A 15,645-nucleotide genomic window follows, 5' to 3' on the forward strand; every position below is an offset into this window, starting at 1 on the left:
GCATAGAAATGCTAAAAAGGAATACTTCTCGCAATATTTCTCGTCCCATTGAAATATTCTCCAGCATTCGACCCGTTCCTTTCCAAGTTAAAACAGCTTTCTGGACAGCTTTCACTGCTCCAGCTGGTTTCATGTATCCTAGATATTTATCGATAGGTAGCACTCGCATACCTCTGAGTGCGCGAATTTAAATGAAACTCATATTTACATATCCCCACCCCCAAATGATCTAACTTTAATAAAAGAAAGTAATATTTGAGTGTAGCAGTTAACACTAAAATGTCAAATGTATGGTGTCCTTACCTGAATACTTGTCGAACTGATGCGATGTCCTGCCTTTCCGATATCCGCAAAATAAATGACAATCCCTTGTCGAAATTTGTGTAGCCAGTAAAGTGATCGATGGGAGGGGAAACACCTCTCACTGCTGTAATTAGTATTGTTTTGAAAATTTTGTAAGCTGTTAATCAGCGTATTTTAAATATTTATAACGCTTAACGTTCCAGTGAAGCTGGACAAACACGGAGACAATTAAATTGAAAAAGGAGCTCATAATAGATTTACAACTTATTTTTTAACACTATTTGAATATTATTTGTATTTTAGAGATATCGTTTGAAAGCCAAGCACAAACGTTCTATGAAATACGAAGATATATTGAAAGATACATCTAATTTCACTGTACAGTAATGCAAAACTATTTTGTATATATCCCAGATACTAAGAAAGGCTGACAAATACATTATAATCTACAGAAAATAGTAAAATTCTTACCTTTGATATGAGTTTTGCACTTTGGCGTCATTCTGTTTAAAGCAGCTTGCGCGCGCAGCTTACGAAATGCAATAACCTATCGGTCGATTCTCGAAACTAATGAGTATTGCTTCTTTAAGGTTCTCTATCATCCACCTGTTCTATGCCACACAGAAATAAAAGGAAAAGTTAATGAAATACATCTAATGCTATCTGTATTTTGCTTCAAAAGTTATAAAAATGTAACTATGCTCTACAAAATTCATGCTAAGTTATCAAAAGCTACTAATTTATACAGAAATATCGGAAGCATCGTTTGAATGCTGGCGCCAGTTGGAAAACAGTCATTGAGAGTACGACTAACACACAAGAATCGCAAATCTTTCAAGTATATAAATAGTAATCATTAAAATAATCGCATTTAAATAATTAACGTATTACACATGTGCAGATATATTCAAATTAAGAATACATACTTTCTCAGATCCTTCAGAATCGCTAAAAATACGTTTAGACGCGTGACGCATTTCATGCGACGAGCGAGACACGTCTGACATCTAGGGCGTCCGCAGTAAGACTGAGACCGCGCGCAATTTGAATAGACCTGCTACCCAAATCAGCAACTGTGACAGGAAAACGAACACCTATAAATTCAGAATTAATGCTTCAACTTTATAATATCCATATAATTTATATTATATTTAGACATTTCATACTTCCATCATACTACATATTTACTCTACTAATATAACTGAATAATATAACCTATAACTATTAAACAAATATAGTTAAATAAAACAGCTCATATTCATAAAAAATATTCAACGAACAGAATCTTCCAATTTAAATAAGTTAGAAACATTCACTCAACGAAAATTGAATTCAAATTAATCGTTCGAAGTGTCTGTAATAATTAATGGAACTCTACGCAGGCGCATACGCGAGCTAATTTCAACGCCATCTCTGGAGAAACCTCGAAAGACGTGCACGTTCTTTTTTCGAAAGCAATCGCAAGAAGAGATAGCGATACGCCGACTTTAAGGCAGGGAGCGCGTTCGGTGTCACGTGGGCAGGCGCGACGAGCGCATATTCGAGAGAAACCTGGCGCCCTGGTGGCGGTCTTTGGGGCGGCCATATTTTCTCTCGTGGGTTTCAGTCACGGAGGTGGTGGTTCGCTGACAATTTTTGGGATGCGACGTTCGAAGTTGTTCTCGTGCGTTTTTTATTCATAAATAAGCGATCAGTGCCAAATCATGGCTAAAGGGAGTAACAATTTGAGCGGAAGACGATCGTCATCGCGTAATGCGAAACCCTACGACGCAAACAATGTGAGTAGTATCTCCTTCGCACGAGACCCCCGCGACAGCGACGAGCCTGCCCCGAGTCCAACGGTTCTTCGCGCCTTAACGCCCAAATTAGATCCACCGACAAATTTACGCCATGAACCTGTTCCCCTGTGGTCTCCTAACCCTTGCCCGACCGCCCTTTGCCTAAGATGCGCTTCCAGCGGGTCTAGACGATGTCACGGTTATGTGAGTGCATTCGATAACCTCAATCTTTCCCATACCACTCCGCTCGTGAGATACCTATCGAGACATCTATAACATGTAACCTTGAAATGTGATTCCTAAGAGGAAAACCTTTGAAATCTATCAGGCGGTTCGATTCTTCTCGAACCCAATTGAACGATCATCGTTCAGAATTTTTAACGTTGCTAGATCGTGTACAGAACGATTTCATGTAATGAAAAGACCCGCGTAACGCTGAAAAATCACGTTTTGCGCCAATTCACGCAATATCGTGTAATTTACCAAAAACATCGCTTTTTTTAGAAATCGTAATATTTCGTGGAGTAATCTAGTCTGAATTGATCTTTAGCTTCTGAATCTGTATTTTTAGCAAATGTTACGAATTCCTTGTTAAGTAAATCGTAAATGTTAATCACTCTATGCTTATATATACATTATACATATGTATGGATACTTATTTGCTATATAGTGTTTATGATTTAAATTTCAACTTTGACATTTCAATTTTTGCATGATTATCAGCATTCATCATAGTATCTATCATTTGTGTTATTAGAATATTAGGATAGTATATTAGTTTAGTTCTATTTTTTGATTTCAGTCATTTGTAAAAAAGGTGGCAACAAAGGTAACAGATTTTATACCACAAAGATCATGGATCAGTAAGTGGTTTAATACATCACAGAGTGATGGAGATGTGTTAGATGAAACTGAGAACCCTGAAGAAATTGAATCTGAGGAAGATATTCAAAAACCTCCTCCTCTTAAACGACCATGTATTCGTATGGATGTCATTCATCCACCTGGTACTTTCACAATACAGCCAAGAACTAAAGCCTTAATTAACACTGCCAGCCCTACTAAACAACAATTTTCAATTCACAATGAAACGGTAAATATAGTTCCTAAGAGCAATATTTTTAGAAAAAGTTAAAAAATAGTTTTTTTTAATCATTAATGTATCACAGTCTCAAGACTTTTCTGAACCTCCAATGGCTGGGCCAAGTGGAATGAGCTGTTTAATATCTTCCACACCTTCGCAGGAGGATATTAATAATATAACTCCTCAGAGGTCTGAATTAAATTCATTAGTAGCTGCCACAAATAATGGAACTGCAAATGGAATGGATGATAATTCAGAATCCAGTGAGAGCACTAGTGGCTGTAGCTCTCTTATTCCACAAACAAATAGACAAGAAGCTCCATCAAATGCATCTTATAGCTCCCCATTTTCCAGTAGAAAGAGATTTAACAATGACAAATTAAACTTCGGTAATATTTCTCTACTACACAATAGTATTATTCTCTTAAAATAGTTTCTTGTTGAACTAGTGATGTAATGTACAAAATTTTGCTTACCTTTTTTAGCAAATCATGCGCAATCTCCGAGGTCTTTATTTTTAGATAGTAATCGAGATTCGTTAAGCAGTCGTAGACCAAGCTTTAATGCATCGGTTATGTCAAACACGCCGGATCGTGCTTCGCCGCTATCGTCTCCGTTTTATAGTGGAAATATTACTTTCGGAGGAGCAAATGCAGCTGGGCTTTATAAACGTGGTCGCAGTTTATTCAATAGCTCAAATGAGGTATATCTCCCTCAATAATATTTGATAATATTTATGCATTAAAATTATAGTTTATATTTCAATTAAGTTTCAATTTAATTTTAGATTCAACTTAAAGTTCCCAGAAGAACAAGTGTTGAAGTAAAACCATCCACTGCAGCAGGTGTTGATTCATCTGGCATGAGTCAAACTGCTAAGAAAATATTGGAGGCATTGGAACATTTTTCGTCACCGATAACTGATGCTAAGAAAATACCCGTAAAAATGTTAAATAACACAGCTAATAAGAAAAGAACAAGGGAGGAAGAAACCTTACCAAAAACTAAAGTTGGTTTGCGACACTTGACTCGTGAATTAACTGTACCAACAATACCCGATATATTAAAACTGAGACGGCGTCAGAAACTGGAAGACACAACAGTCGCGGCTAGAAGAATTGTTTCGGCTAGAACTGTACCGGCACCACCTCAAGAATATCAACTTAGGTGAGTACACTAATTAATCTATAAAGAATGCTATCTATAGTTATTTTCAAAGCAAGTATTGATTGCATATGCAACTATATTTGCTTCACAGGACAAACGCCGATGAAGATACGAAGCATCAAGGAAAAGTTAAAGGTAAATCAACAAATCTTGATCAGGAAGAGACTGTTGAGCCAGTCAATTTGCCGAATATACCCCTACCAATATCTAATTTACCTAACTTCAATTTCACGCCGTCTGTCGACATAAAAGCAAAAGATAAAAGCTTTTTGAAAGCGGATGATACTTTCACGTTTGCAAGTCCTATAAAAGTATCAAATACCACGAAGAACTTAAAATCTATCAACAATTTTACGTTTAGCAGTCCAATTAGTGCTGATAAACAGCCTACTGATAATTTTAGCGATGCGACTTCAAAGAAAATCAGTGCTAAACTTGATACACCATCCAGCAGTTGTACACCTACTGTGACACAGAATTTCATGTGGTCTGGCTCATCAACAGCGCCTAGACCAAAAGAAAAAGCAAAGAACGAAGAAAGTACTATTCCTGCTGCTTCAGGGAAATTAAAATCAGGAAGCGTTATGGACATTCTGCTCCCTAAGTCTGATAAAACTGAATCTGAGAAATCAAAAGACACAACTGTTTTAAGTAAAAGCAAGGATGATATAAAAATGACAAATTCAAAGCCACAGCAAGATAGCTTATTTATGTGGGAATGCTCTGAATGTTTAATTAAAAATAACAATTCCGAGACAAAATGTTCTGCTTGTAAGACTGCCAAATCAAGCTTTAAAGATAGTAAAGTCTCTGAGGCGTCATCAACATTAAGCAGCAACAATCAATCGAAGATTAACGCAAGCGATAGCTTTGGCGCTCAGTTCAAGCTTTCGTCTAATCAATGGGAATGCACATCATGCTTCGTAAGAAACAAAGAAACTGAGACTAAATGTTGTGCTTGTAATTCGCCCAAACCAGGTTCCAAAACTGAGACTAAATCAAGTACAGCAAATTTATCGAGTTCTGGCTTAAACAAGCCTTTGGAGGGATCTTGGGAATGCTCTAATTGTAAAATAAAAAATTCAGTGAATTCTACTACGTGCTCTTCTTGCAAGACATCGAAGTCGCATTTATCGAAACCAGATTCCAAAAAAGATACAATTACAGATGTCACAAACGCGCCGACCAAGGCATCAACTGATTCAAATATTACTGTAAAGGAATCCATGGATAAATTCAAACCAAGTAAAGATACATGGGAATGCCCTTGTTGCATGGTTAGAAATGTTGCTACTGTCGATTTGTGTCCATGTTGCAATACAGCCAAACCAGGCGCTGCAACCAAAAATGTTCCCTTACTGGCAAATGGATTTGGAGATAAGTTTAAAAAACCTGAAGGTGCATGGAATTGTGATGCTTGTATGCTGCAGAACAAAGCAGCAGATACTGAGTGTGTTGCCTGTGGAGGTTTGAAACCAGGAGCAAAGAAACCAGAGAGTTCTGCAAGTACTAGTTCCAATTTACAATTTAGTTTTGGTATACCTCCAAGTGAAGGTGGCTTTAAGTTTGGAATAGATAAGGATAATCAACAGAAGACTGATAGTGTAACAACTACGAATGGTTTTAAATTTGGGGAGAGTCAGCAAAGTAGTAGCCAAAGTAGTCAATTTACATTTGGTATCCAGAAAGAAGAGACGAAACCAAGTGAAACATTGAAACCTGAAAGTAGCATGTCTTCAACTACGGGAAGTGGTTTTGGATTCCAAATAAATGCAAAGAGCACTGAAAAGACTGATGTTCAAGCAACAAGTAACCAAGTCTCTGAAATAGAGAAAAAACCAGCACCTTTTTCGTTTGGCATACCGAAAAGTGAAAGTGTAAAGGCAGAAACTGATAAGCAGTCTGCCAGTACAGTATCTTCTACAACGCTTCCGTCTCCCTTCACATTTGGTGTACCAAAATCTGATGTTAAACAACCAGAAGCAGAAAAAGGAAGCGTTATATCGGAAACTACAAAGTCAAAAACAGAAACTGTAGAACCTGCTACTGTTACAAATGCCAACACAGTGACCTCAGCTACTAAAAGCAGTTCACAAGAAACCAAACTTCCTATCTTTCTATTTGGTGTACCAAACACTGCAGTGGGAGTTAGCAGCAGTATCTGCACAAGTTTTGCAACAAGTCTTCCAACTTCTACTCAATCTTGCTTCACATTTTCTGAAACTAAACTAGCACAAGCAGCACCAGTACCATCTTATAGTCAAATAGCAACTACAGTCCCTGCTGCTACTACGTCTACAACCTTTACATTTGGTGAAAACAAACCAGGTTTCGCTGCATTATCAAGCAGCTCCTCTGGAGGCTCAATATTTTCAAACATTTCAAGCGCGCCATCACTGTTTGGCACTACTGACACAAAAACTACATCTGCATTCGGTGCACAAGAAAATAAAACACCTGCATTTGGTGCACAAGAAAACAAAGCACCTGCATTTGGTGCACAAGAAAACAAAGCACCTGCATTTGGTGCACAAGAAAACAAAGCACCTGCATTTGGTGCACAAGAAAACAAAGCATCCACGTTTGGTGCAACAGCAAGTAAACCATCTGCCTTTTCGGTACCAGAGAACAAAGTGGCATTTGCCAACCCGAAGAATAAACCTTCGATTTTTGGCTCAACAGATGCAAAGATACCTGTATTTGGAAGTACAGAAACCAAAACAGCGCCTCTATTCAATCCAACTCCACAGGCACCAGCTGCAACACCCGCGCCAACCTTTAATGCACCTGCAGCTACACCAAATCCCTTTGGATCATCGGTTACCCCTGTATTTGGCAGTAACACTTCTTCAACATTCGCTACCGAATCAAAACCAAGTATATTTGGATCTACTACAAAGCCAGGTGAAACTACTACGCCAAATTCGAACCTATTCACTTTCAACGCAACCCCTGCCCAGCCAGTCGCGCAACCAGTCGCACAACCAACAACCGGATTCAATTTCTCAGCCAACACTGACACTCCTGGTTCGAATCAGAATTCCTTATTCACGTTTGGTAGCGCTACTACCACGCCAAGCAGCAACGTATTTGGAGGGACATTCAATAGCCCTGCATCAAGCACTACTGGTGGCTTTACCTTCAATGCACCCAAACCAGAAGCACCAGCGCCAGCATTTGGTCAATCAACAGTTACAAACCCAATTTTCGGCGGTCCGCAGCCTGGTTCACAGGATCAGCCATCTTCTTCATTTTCATCCACTTCTTCAAACACTGGATTCAACTTCGGTGCCGCAGCGCCTGCCACTTCCACAGGAGGTTTCAATTTCGGCGCAGTAAGTATAATAAAAAATGTGTCGGTGCAAATTTTAAGAAGACTGTAATGTTTTGGTCTTGGGTCGAAGTGAAACGCTGTTGGCCACACAATAGAAACAAAACCCGAAATGAAATATCTCTTCGCACTTTTACACAACCGATCCTTTTACACTGACGTATTTTTTTTTTTTTCTTCTATTCTAAAGTCGTATCATTACTTCGCGGAATGCGCGTCGTCTCTGTTTACGGTTAGGCATCAGCTACCTGCCTCCCTAATTGTCACGATATAAACAAACCTTATTTTTTCACCACCGATTCGTTCTCTTCGGCGTCCGACGTGTCACTGACTTGTGGAACGCTCGTCGCCTCTTTATATGTGCTCGGGTATCGGTTACCTGGCCCCCCCCCCCCCCTAATTGGTGACCCCTAGCTCAGCTTGCGCCGACATGTACAAAATTTTGTATTTTACGTTTACTATATTTTTATTATTGATTATAACATATTATACGTACGTACCTATTTCAGGCACCCGCTGCTGTACCATCTACAGGATTTAACTTCAATCCGCCCAGCTCTACACCGACTTTTGATCCTAACACTTCACCATCGTTTAATTTTACTGGTGGTAATGCGCCTCCGGTATTCAGGTAAATATGTAACACAAGAATTTGTGTATTAGTTGTTGAACAATTTTTGTAATATTTTGCTTGTTGTTTTAGTGCTGTACCTCAAACAATGGCACAAAGAAAAATCAAGAAAGCTCTCAGGAGGATGCGGTAGAGTAGTTACGTACAACACTAGTTGCATATACATTCGGATGCATCTCTACATCTATCTTATGCAACCGTGTATGTAAAAGAGTATGGTTTTGAATGTATACTATAAAGTTACAGTATAGTACAGTGAGAAGGAAAAAAAAAATATTAATTACCGGGGTCGCATCAACGTGGTGGTATTACCAAGCATTTTATGTAATATATACTAATCTGTTGATGAGATGTGCTTGCGTGCAACCACTTGTGTTCTACAGGATCTGTAAATTATAAATTATTTAAATTATACAATAATAACGAACGAATACTTTGATGTTGGCATGAAGCCACTTTTACGAATAAGACAGATTGTAATGCGATTGCATTATTAACAACCTTGCTGAAACGAGACGCCATACATACATGTGTATTAACGTGACACGAGAAACTAATTTGCCGTAATAGGAGAATACCTCGAAAAGAAAACCTAATCAAGCACTATGTACGTGCAATTTATTGAGGATAACGAGTGGGAGTGTACCCCTCAGGTAAGTATAAGTCATTCACAACTCGTGACAATGTTTTCGTGACTGTTTGAAAGGGACTAAACTTGTGCCGAAATACATTAGTTAAAAATTCGTTTCTTTTTTTTCATGAAGAAAAAACGTTGCAGAAACATCCAATGATTTTATTCTTGTACATAAAAGCATCTTTGCCTGACTGATTATTTTTAATAAATTCAGTATACAGAATTTTACACGGTCAGGTGCCATATACTTGAGATAAAAAGAGAAGAAAAGGATGATTCTATATGCTTTGTGGCATTTGTTTGTTTGTTTCTATAAAGTTTGACACGTTACGAGTATTGTGAATCGACTGAATATCAATGAATCCCACTGCGTATAGACATTAATTATATTTTAATTAGAATTTCATGGGCAGTCCTACAATCTTTTGTAGCACTAGTCCAAGAAAAAGTGTATCATACACGAAAATGGCATTCGGATAGTACAAACTCACGATTACTGAACGATTGCATCGAGTAGTCGAAATTGTATATTTTTTTTATATATTGAATCGAGTAATCCTATAAGAAAATACTGAATGCCATTTTAATAGAATTAAATTATAGTAATGTTGCGTGTTTTATCATAGAGTGAATGAGAGGAAACTGAATTGAGAAGTATATTGAATGAAAATAAATTATTACGGGGCTTCTAAAGAGTTACTATTTTTTTTTTTTTTTAACTTTGTTACTGAATCAAATGTATATCTATAAGTTTGTAAGATCATTCTTGACTCTGTATGTCATTAATTCCTTCAATGTATGTCATGAAAACGTATCACTCTGTAGTACAACAAAGCTGACAGGTAGAAATGTGGAAAATAGTAAAGCAGCAATACGCTTTGAAATCTTGAATTAGAAATAACATTTTTCTAGATTATTTTTTACTTTTCTGTCACATTGTTTTCTTATAATTTTTTTTATAGAATTTTTACACTTTACTGACGGTTCTAACATTGTTCGGGAAATTGCAGATTTTTACAATAAGTGCAATTTTACTGAGAGTGATATATTAGTTTCTGTAAATGTAAGTGTAATAGCAATTGTTCTGAAAATATTAAAGAACCATAAACAAACATTCTTTTTAGAAGTCCCCATAGAAGCAGAAAGTAGTTAGTTGGCGTGTTGATGATTAATTAATATTAAATCATGCACGTCCTATTTAAGATTAGGATAGTTACATCTATAATGTTGGCTTAAAATTGACAGTAGCCAAGAATAACTCGGCACAAGACCCACCTTCTGCCATAATAGATATGTAGGTACAAAATGACTCTGTTACATATTGTTACTCTATATGTTGTGTAATATTTCCATTCTAGATTTTAAGGCATTTTTAGTTTCTGCGTATATTATTGAAGAAATAAGGGTAATAAATGGTAAAAAAAAAGGAATCTTGATTTCATGTTGATAATTTTAAAAACTACATGTTCTGCAAACACCCTTTGTAACTTGTTATCTATTACTCTACAATGGTATTGCTAAATACTTCTAAGATGTATCAACATGAATAATTGAGTTCTCTCTTGGATAAGAAAAATTACATTTATCTGTAAAGCATAGAACGAAATATGTAGCAATTTGATAACTGAAATTAAATAGTTATACTTACAGTACCTCCTAATGTTATTCTTTTTCTAAACAGAAATCTTGTCTACAAAGGGTTCTTCCGCACGTAGCTGTACTGTATAACTTAATGAACTGTAACTTTGTATAATGATTACCAGCTGAAACACTAACCAATGGTAAAGTGAGGCTGCGCTGAGATATCTACGCTGCTGTCTTACACTGTGAACATTCTCTGTCAAGGCTGTGTTGTCCGTTTGTCTATTCCTAGACAAATTTCCAAATTAATAAATATATCAAATACTGACCTAAATGAGGGACAGTATTTTTGTATTAAATCTCGTATATGGCCTTAAAAAGAATACATAACGAGCGTGTGACGTAGATGTATTAAACGATTGTAAGGAAATCATATTGGAATTGTTTTGTAGCAGTTTGTACTCTCCATTGCGATATGTTTGCATAAATACTCGAAGAGCATTGCATTAAAATCGTTCAACAATAGATATGGTAGCATCTCATGACTCATAAGAATATTTCTTCCTTATTTTATAAGTGATTGCTGTAATAGGTATCAAATTATCATCGCTAAGTTAAATGGTAATTCTTTGACTTCAGAATTTATTAGTATATTATGGTTGCAGCGTTATGAAAAAGAGAAAAATCTATTAATTATTAATGCATTGATAATATATTTCGAACACAGAGTATACACAAAAGTCCTATGAGTTATGCGATGCTAAAAAATAAGTCAAATTTTCTGAGGCCTTATTGTAATCTTAATCCATGGGAAATTATGTATCGTACTGAATTTACACAAATATCCTGTAACGATTATATTGAGAATATGTATTAATCAATGATCTAATGTTCACAAATGAGAGAGTTTGTTATGAAATAAGTCCAATGACTGACTGTAATTAAAATACAATGTACATGGGAGAATGTTCACTGTATGCTTCAGGTGCTATGGGGATGTTAATACATTCTCATGACATGGTATAACATTAGATAATATTTATAAATAAAGGGAATATCGGTGTTTCTCAACCGATAAACCGCTCGTAATTTGGTAATTTTTGTTCGCACAAATAAGCAGGGACGAGCATTAAAAGTGATACGCTTAACGACAATGTTCGAATGTTCTTTGTTACGTTAGAAATGAAAACGAATGCAAGTTGTCTAATTTTATTTAAGTAAGTGTACCGTGACAGCTGTTTGAAATGTTCGAAGAAGTGTGTGGATAATAATGAAAAATGGACCCATAGAAGATATTAAATGTATATTGAATGAAACGAGAAGTAGCTTGTAGGACGATTGTATGTAAATATAATCGTGACGAAATACAAAGTCTCAATAGCCTCATATTGTACAATTTATTAAGTAAATGTGACGTTACTTCAACATGTAACATAATTGTGATGACAAGGGCTATTGAGTCTCGTGTTGAGAAACACCGTAGATAGGATACATTCATGTTAATATTATTACCATTATTATCATTATTAATTACTATTATTATTATTCTTAATACTATCCTCCTCTGTACCCATAATTATTATACAATACTAGGATACATGAAAATATCAATCGAGAACGATGCTGTTTGAGTTTACAATTTTATTTTCTAGCTAATAAAATAACGATACTAGGAGGGTATATAGAGAAGAATAATGCGAACCATAGAGTTTTGGCTATATGTAGAATGTAAAATTTTCATTCACTCCTAAATAATTATATGTGATGACAAGAAAGAAATGAAATGCGTGCGCGGCACTTGCCGTACAAAACCCTTCGGTTCGCATTCCTAGAAAATAGTTTTAAAAAACAACTAATGTTATAATTCAGTCGCAATCTCGAACTCTTAAATCAAATATTTGTTTTAACAACTACGTTTCACATTGCCTTTTATTTTTGTGTAAGTACCAAGCTCACTCCTTAACAGTTCCTCAAAGAAATATACAAGAATAAGAAATCCATACTGTAAACTTATTGTAATGATTGTGGTTTTCGTCAACCTAAACAATATATGTACATCGTTCTACGTACTAATATTAGAAATATTTTACTTTAAGCATACGATCCCATGTACAGAATTACCGAAAGAAAATTAATATTTCTTTTAATATCTTGGACAAAACTACAGTGAGTGAAATATTTTTATCATATTTGAGAAAATATTACACAAAAGACAAGTAATTGAAAATTAATTATTAAAAGCTTTGATTCCATATAATAAAGTTAAATAATTGCTAAAGTTCCAATTTATTATCAGGCGTTGCATCGTCTTCTACGAAAGCTACTACTATTCGATTTTCGCTTACAAAAAACTATACAATGATACAACGTAATTGATTTTTCTTATGTTGCACAGCTGTATGAGGAGTTCTGCAAAAAAATAAAAATTATCTGTAACTACACATTCAATGTGTCCCTGTACAATTTTCTTCTGTAGTAATATTACAATGCAGTTTAAAAACACTGAGAATGCGTATCATATAGGGTGAAAGTTATTTAAAACCTTTAAAATTATTTACAAGTTTTATACAAAGTACGATTTCATTCTTTAACAATTTTTGTTACAGAAAAGATTTCATTTTCAGGTAAACTGCTATGATAAAAGGCAAAACACCATTTTCTATTGAACAACCCTTGGGAGTTAGGTGTGACAATGGCGGTAAAGAATCGAATTAAAAGTTCTGGCACGAATTTTATTCCGAGATTTACAACAAAAATGTTTCAACTAGTTAAAATGCCGCTTAATGTTGGGATATGAAACATTGACACGTATAACATAGGTAATACAAGAGACGATGTGGACAATTCAGTAGTTTGCAATGAACTGATAGAATAGATCATTTTCTATTTACTTAGTGTTGTGTCTGCGTGTTGGATAGGCCTCCTGTGCTCCCCAGAGAGGTGTGGTTTCCTAATTAATTGTAATAAGATTCGTTAGCTGATAAACGGAACAGCCGATCCTCTCTGGGCAGCCCATATTTTTCATTACTATTTTATCACTTCTATTATGATATTATAATTTAGGTACAATCTTAATTATTCAATATTAATGAGAATATTAATAATTATGTTTTATTTTTTTTGCATGAATTAATTATAGATTGTAATTATAATTACTTTATAAAGTTTCTTACACTAAGAATCATCAGACATGAAGGAATTTTGGGATTTTAGCTCCTCCAGCGTTTGAATTTGTTGACGGAGAAATAATATCCTAAACATTAAAGAAAAGATTTACAAGACAGTTCGATGCAGACATTATTTATCGCAAAAATATAATATCTACCTTTGTTCCTGCAATGTTGCCTGAATTTCTGTCAGCCTCACTATCGATCGTGCCGTTTTCAATTCTGCCGACACTCTCGTACACTGCAAACTTCCCATTGTATGTGCTTCTTCACTAAGTTTCTGTGCCTATACAATCACAAATTTCCCATGCATTTTATGTTCAGTACGATCCCTAAATTTTCGCGCCTACGATTTACTACTCAACAAGCAGAAACATATTTACGTACCTGTTTTTCAAGGATGTCAGCAGGAAAGGCACGCACGTGTTGCGTTAAATCTTCCCGATAGTGATTAGCAAGTGACGGTGTTAAAGAAGGTGTTAAGGGAGGCTGTACTCTAGACAATGCTTGTAAACCTGTATTACTTAAATTTCCAAGAGAACCTAGTGTGCTAAGACTTTGCAACGAGCTTAGACCTTGTACTCCAGAATTCGTACCACCAGGACTCGTTACTGTAAACGAAAAATAAAAAGATAGTTCCTAATCCTAGCTCATTTCCATAGGAAATTTTTTCAAAGCGTGATACTCCTATAACGCGGATTCAGATAGTGAAGTAAAAAAGCTGTAATTGTATTTTACTAAATAATAAATAATACTTTTGTCAACGTACATTTTCGAGCATCGATACAATCCTGGGTCTCCGAATGCGTAGGAGTAGGTGGTCCCTCACTTGTAACATTGCCGCTCGTGTCAACTTTTAGCGGGACCATTACATCATTTCCACTATTATTCCGGTCACCACTAACTGACTGCTAATAAAATAATAGAATTAAACAAACTTCACATAGACCTTAAATCTCTCATCCAACAAGTTAATGGAAGCTAAAATTTATACAGCTAAAAAGAATTATGGCATAGAAAAATTTTGGGCAAAAATTAAGCAACTTTGACTGACGATAACTCCGCGAAAAATCATCGTAGAATCATGATCTTTTTTTTAAATTAAAGCCCGAAGTTTTAACTTTAAGATACTATGTCTCGATTTTAGTTACAATGCACTCCTACCACTGGAACCCCTTAAATCTGAGGCCATGTCTGTTGTACGTAAAATCGCAAAGTTTGACGAGATACACAGACTTGAAAAAATTTTTTCCGCGAATGCGATTTACGGTGACATATAGCCTGAACCTTCCCCTTTAACTTAAAAAAAGATCAGGTTGCTACGATTTTTTTTCGCTAAGTTACAGAGCTTTGAAGTAACCCTTGCATTTTTACGACACATCCGCTCGTGTCAATACATGACAAAAATGCAAGGTCTACTTTAAAGTGCTGTAACTCCGCGAAAAAAAATCGCAGCGACATGATCTTTTTTTTAAATTAAAGGGGAGGGTTCAAATTTCATGTCACTGCAAGTGGCATCCCTGAAAAAAATTGTAGCATGTCTGTACATGCCGTCAAATTTTGCAATTTGTCATACTGAAAATTAGCAATTTTGACAGGATATACAGACGTGTAAAAATTTTTTTCAAGGATGACGTTCGCAGTGTCTCAAAGCTCGAACCTTCCCCTTTAATTTAAAAAAAAGATCACGTTGCTGCGATTTTTTTTCGCAGAGTTACAGCACTTTAAAGTAGACCTTGCATTTTTGGCCAGTGCCGACATCAGCTGTTTATGACCAAAATGCAGGGGTTACTTTAAAGCTCTGTAACTTTGCGAAAAAAAATCGCAGCAACTTGATCTTTTTTTTAAATTAAAGGGGAAGGTTCGAGCTTTGGGTCACTGCAAACGGCATCCTTGGAAAAAATTTTTACACGTCTGTGTATCCTGTCAAAATTGCTAATTTTCAGTATGACAAATTGCAAAATTTGTC

General features: G+C 35.8%; 2 protein-coding genes across 7 annotated transcripts in view; one reads left to right on the plus strand and one right to left on the minus strand.

Moving 5' to 3' along the window:
• Positions 1-1,914: 1,914 nt before the first annotated feature.
• Positions 1,915-10,364, plus strand: LOC143188388 (uncharacterized). The gene is made up of 8 exons (XM_076392598.1): positions 1,915-2,081; positions 2,884-3,174; positions 3,251-3,554; positions 3,651-3,868; positions 3,953-4,332; positions 4,424-7,667; positions 8,173-8,294; positions 8,367-10,364. Exons 1-8 carry the CDS (start codon positions 2,007-2,009, stop codon positions 8,425-8,427), a joined length of 4,695 nt encoding a protein of 1,564 aa, XP_076248713.1. The 5' UTR covers positions 1,915-2,006; the 3' UTR covers positions 8,428-10,364.
• Positions 10,365-13,220: 2,856 nt separating this feature from the next.
• Positions 13,221-15,645, minus strand: part of Wcy (WW domain-containing adapter protein with coiled-coil wacky) — a 38,523-nt gene continuing 36,098 nt past the window's right edge. For 3 of the 6 annotated variants that reach the window (XM_076392606.1, XM_076392604.1, XM_076392607.1), the window contains 4 exons: positions 14,446-14,587; positions 14,064-14,287; positions 13,835-13,962; positions 13,221-13,762 (listed from right to left, as the gene is read on the minus strand). In XM_076392606.1, the coding sequence (XP_076248721.1) occupies positions 13,684-13,762; positions 13,835-13,962; positions 14,064-14,287; positions 14,446-14,587 (573 nt within the window). In that variant the 3' untranslated portion in view covers positions 13,221-13,683. The remainder of the gene's footprint in view (positions 13,763-13,834; positions 13,963-14,063; positions 14,288-14,445; positions 14,588-15,645) is intronic. The other 3 variants (XM_076392603.1, XM_076392605.1, XM_076392602.1) reach the window with 2 other exon arrangements.

Source organism: Calliopsis andreniformis, chromosome 2 (genome assembly GCF_051401765.1).
Source record: "Calliopsis andreniformis isolate RMS-2024a chromosome 2, iyCalAndr_principal, whole genome shotgun sequence".
NCBI lineage: Eukaryota > Metazoa > Arthropoda > Insecta > Hymenoptera > Andrenidae > Calliopsis > Calliopsis andreniformis.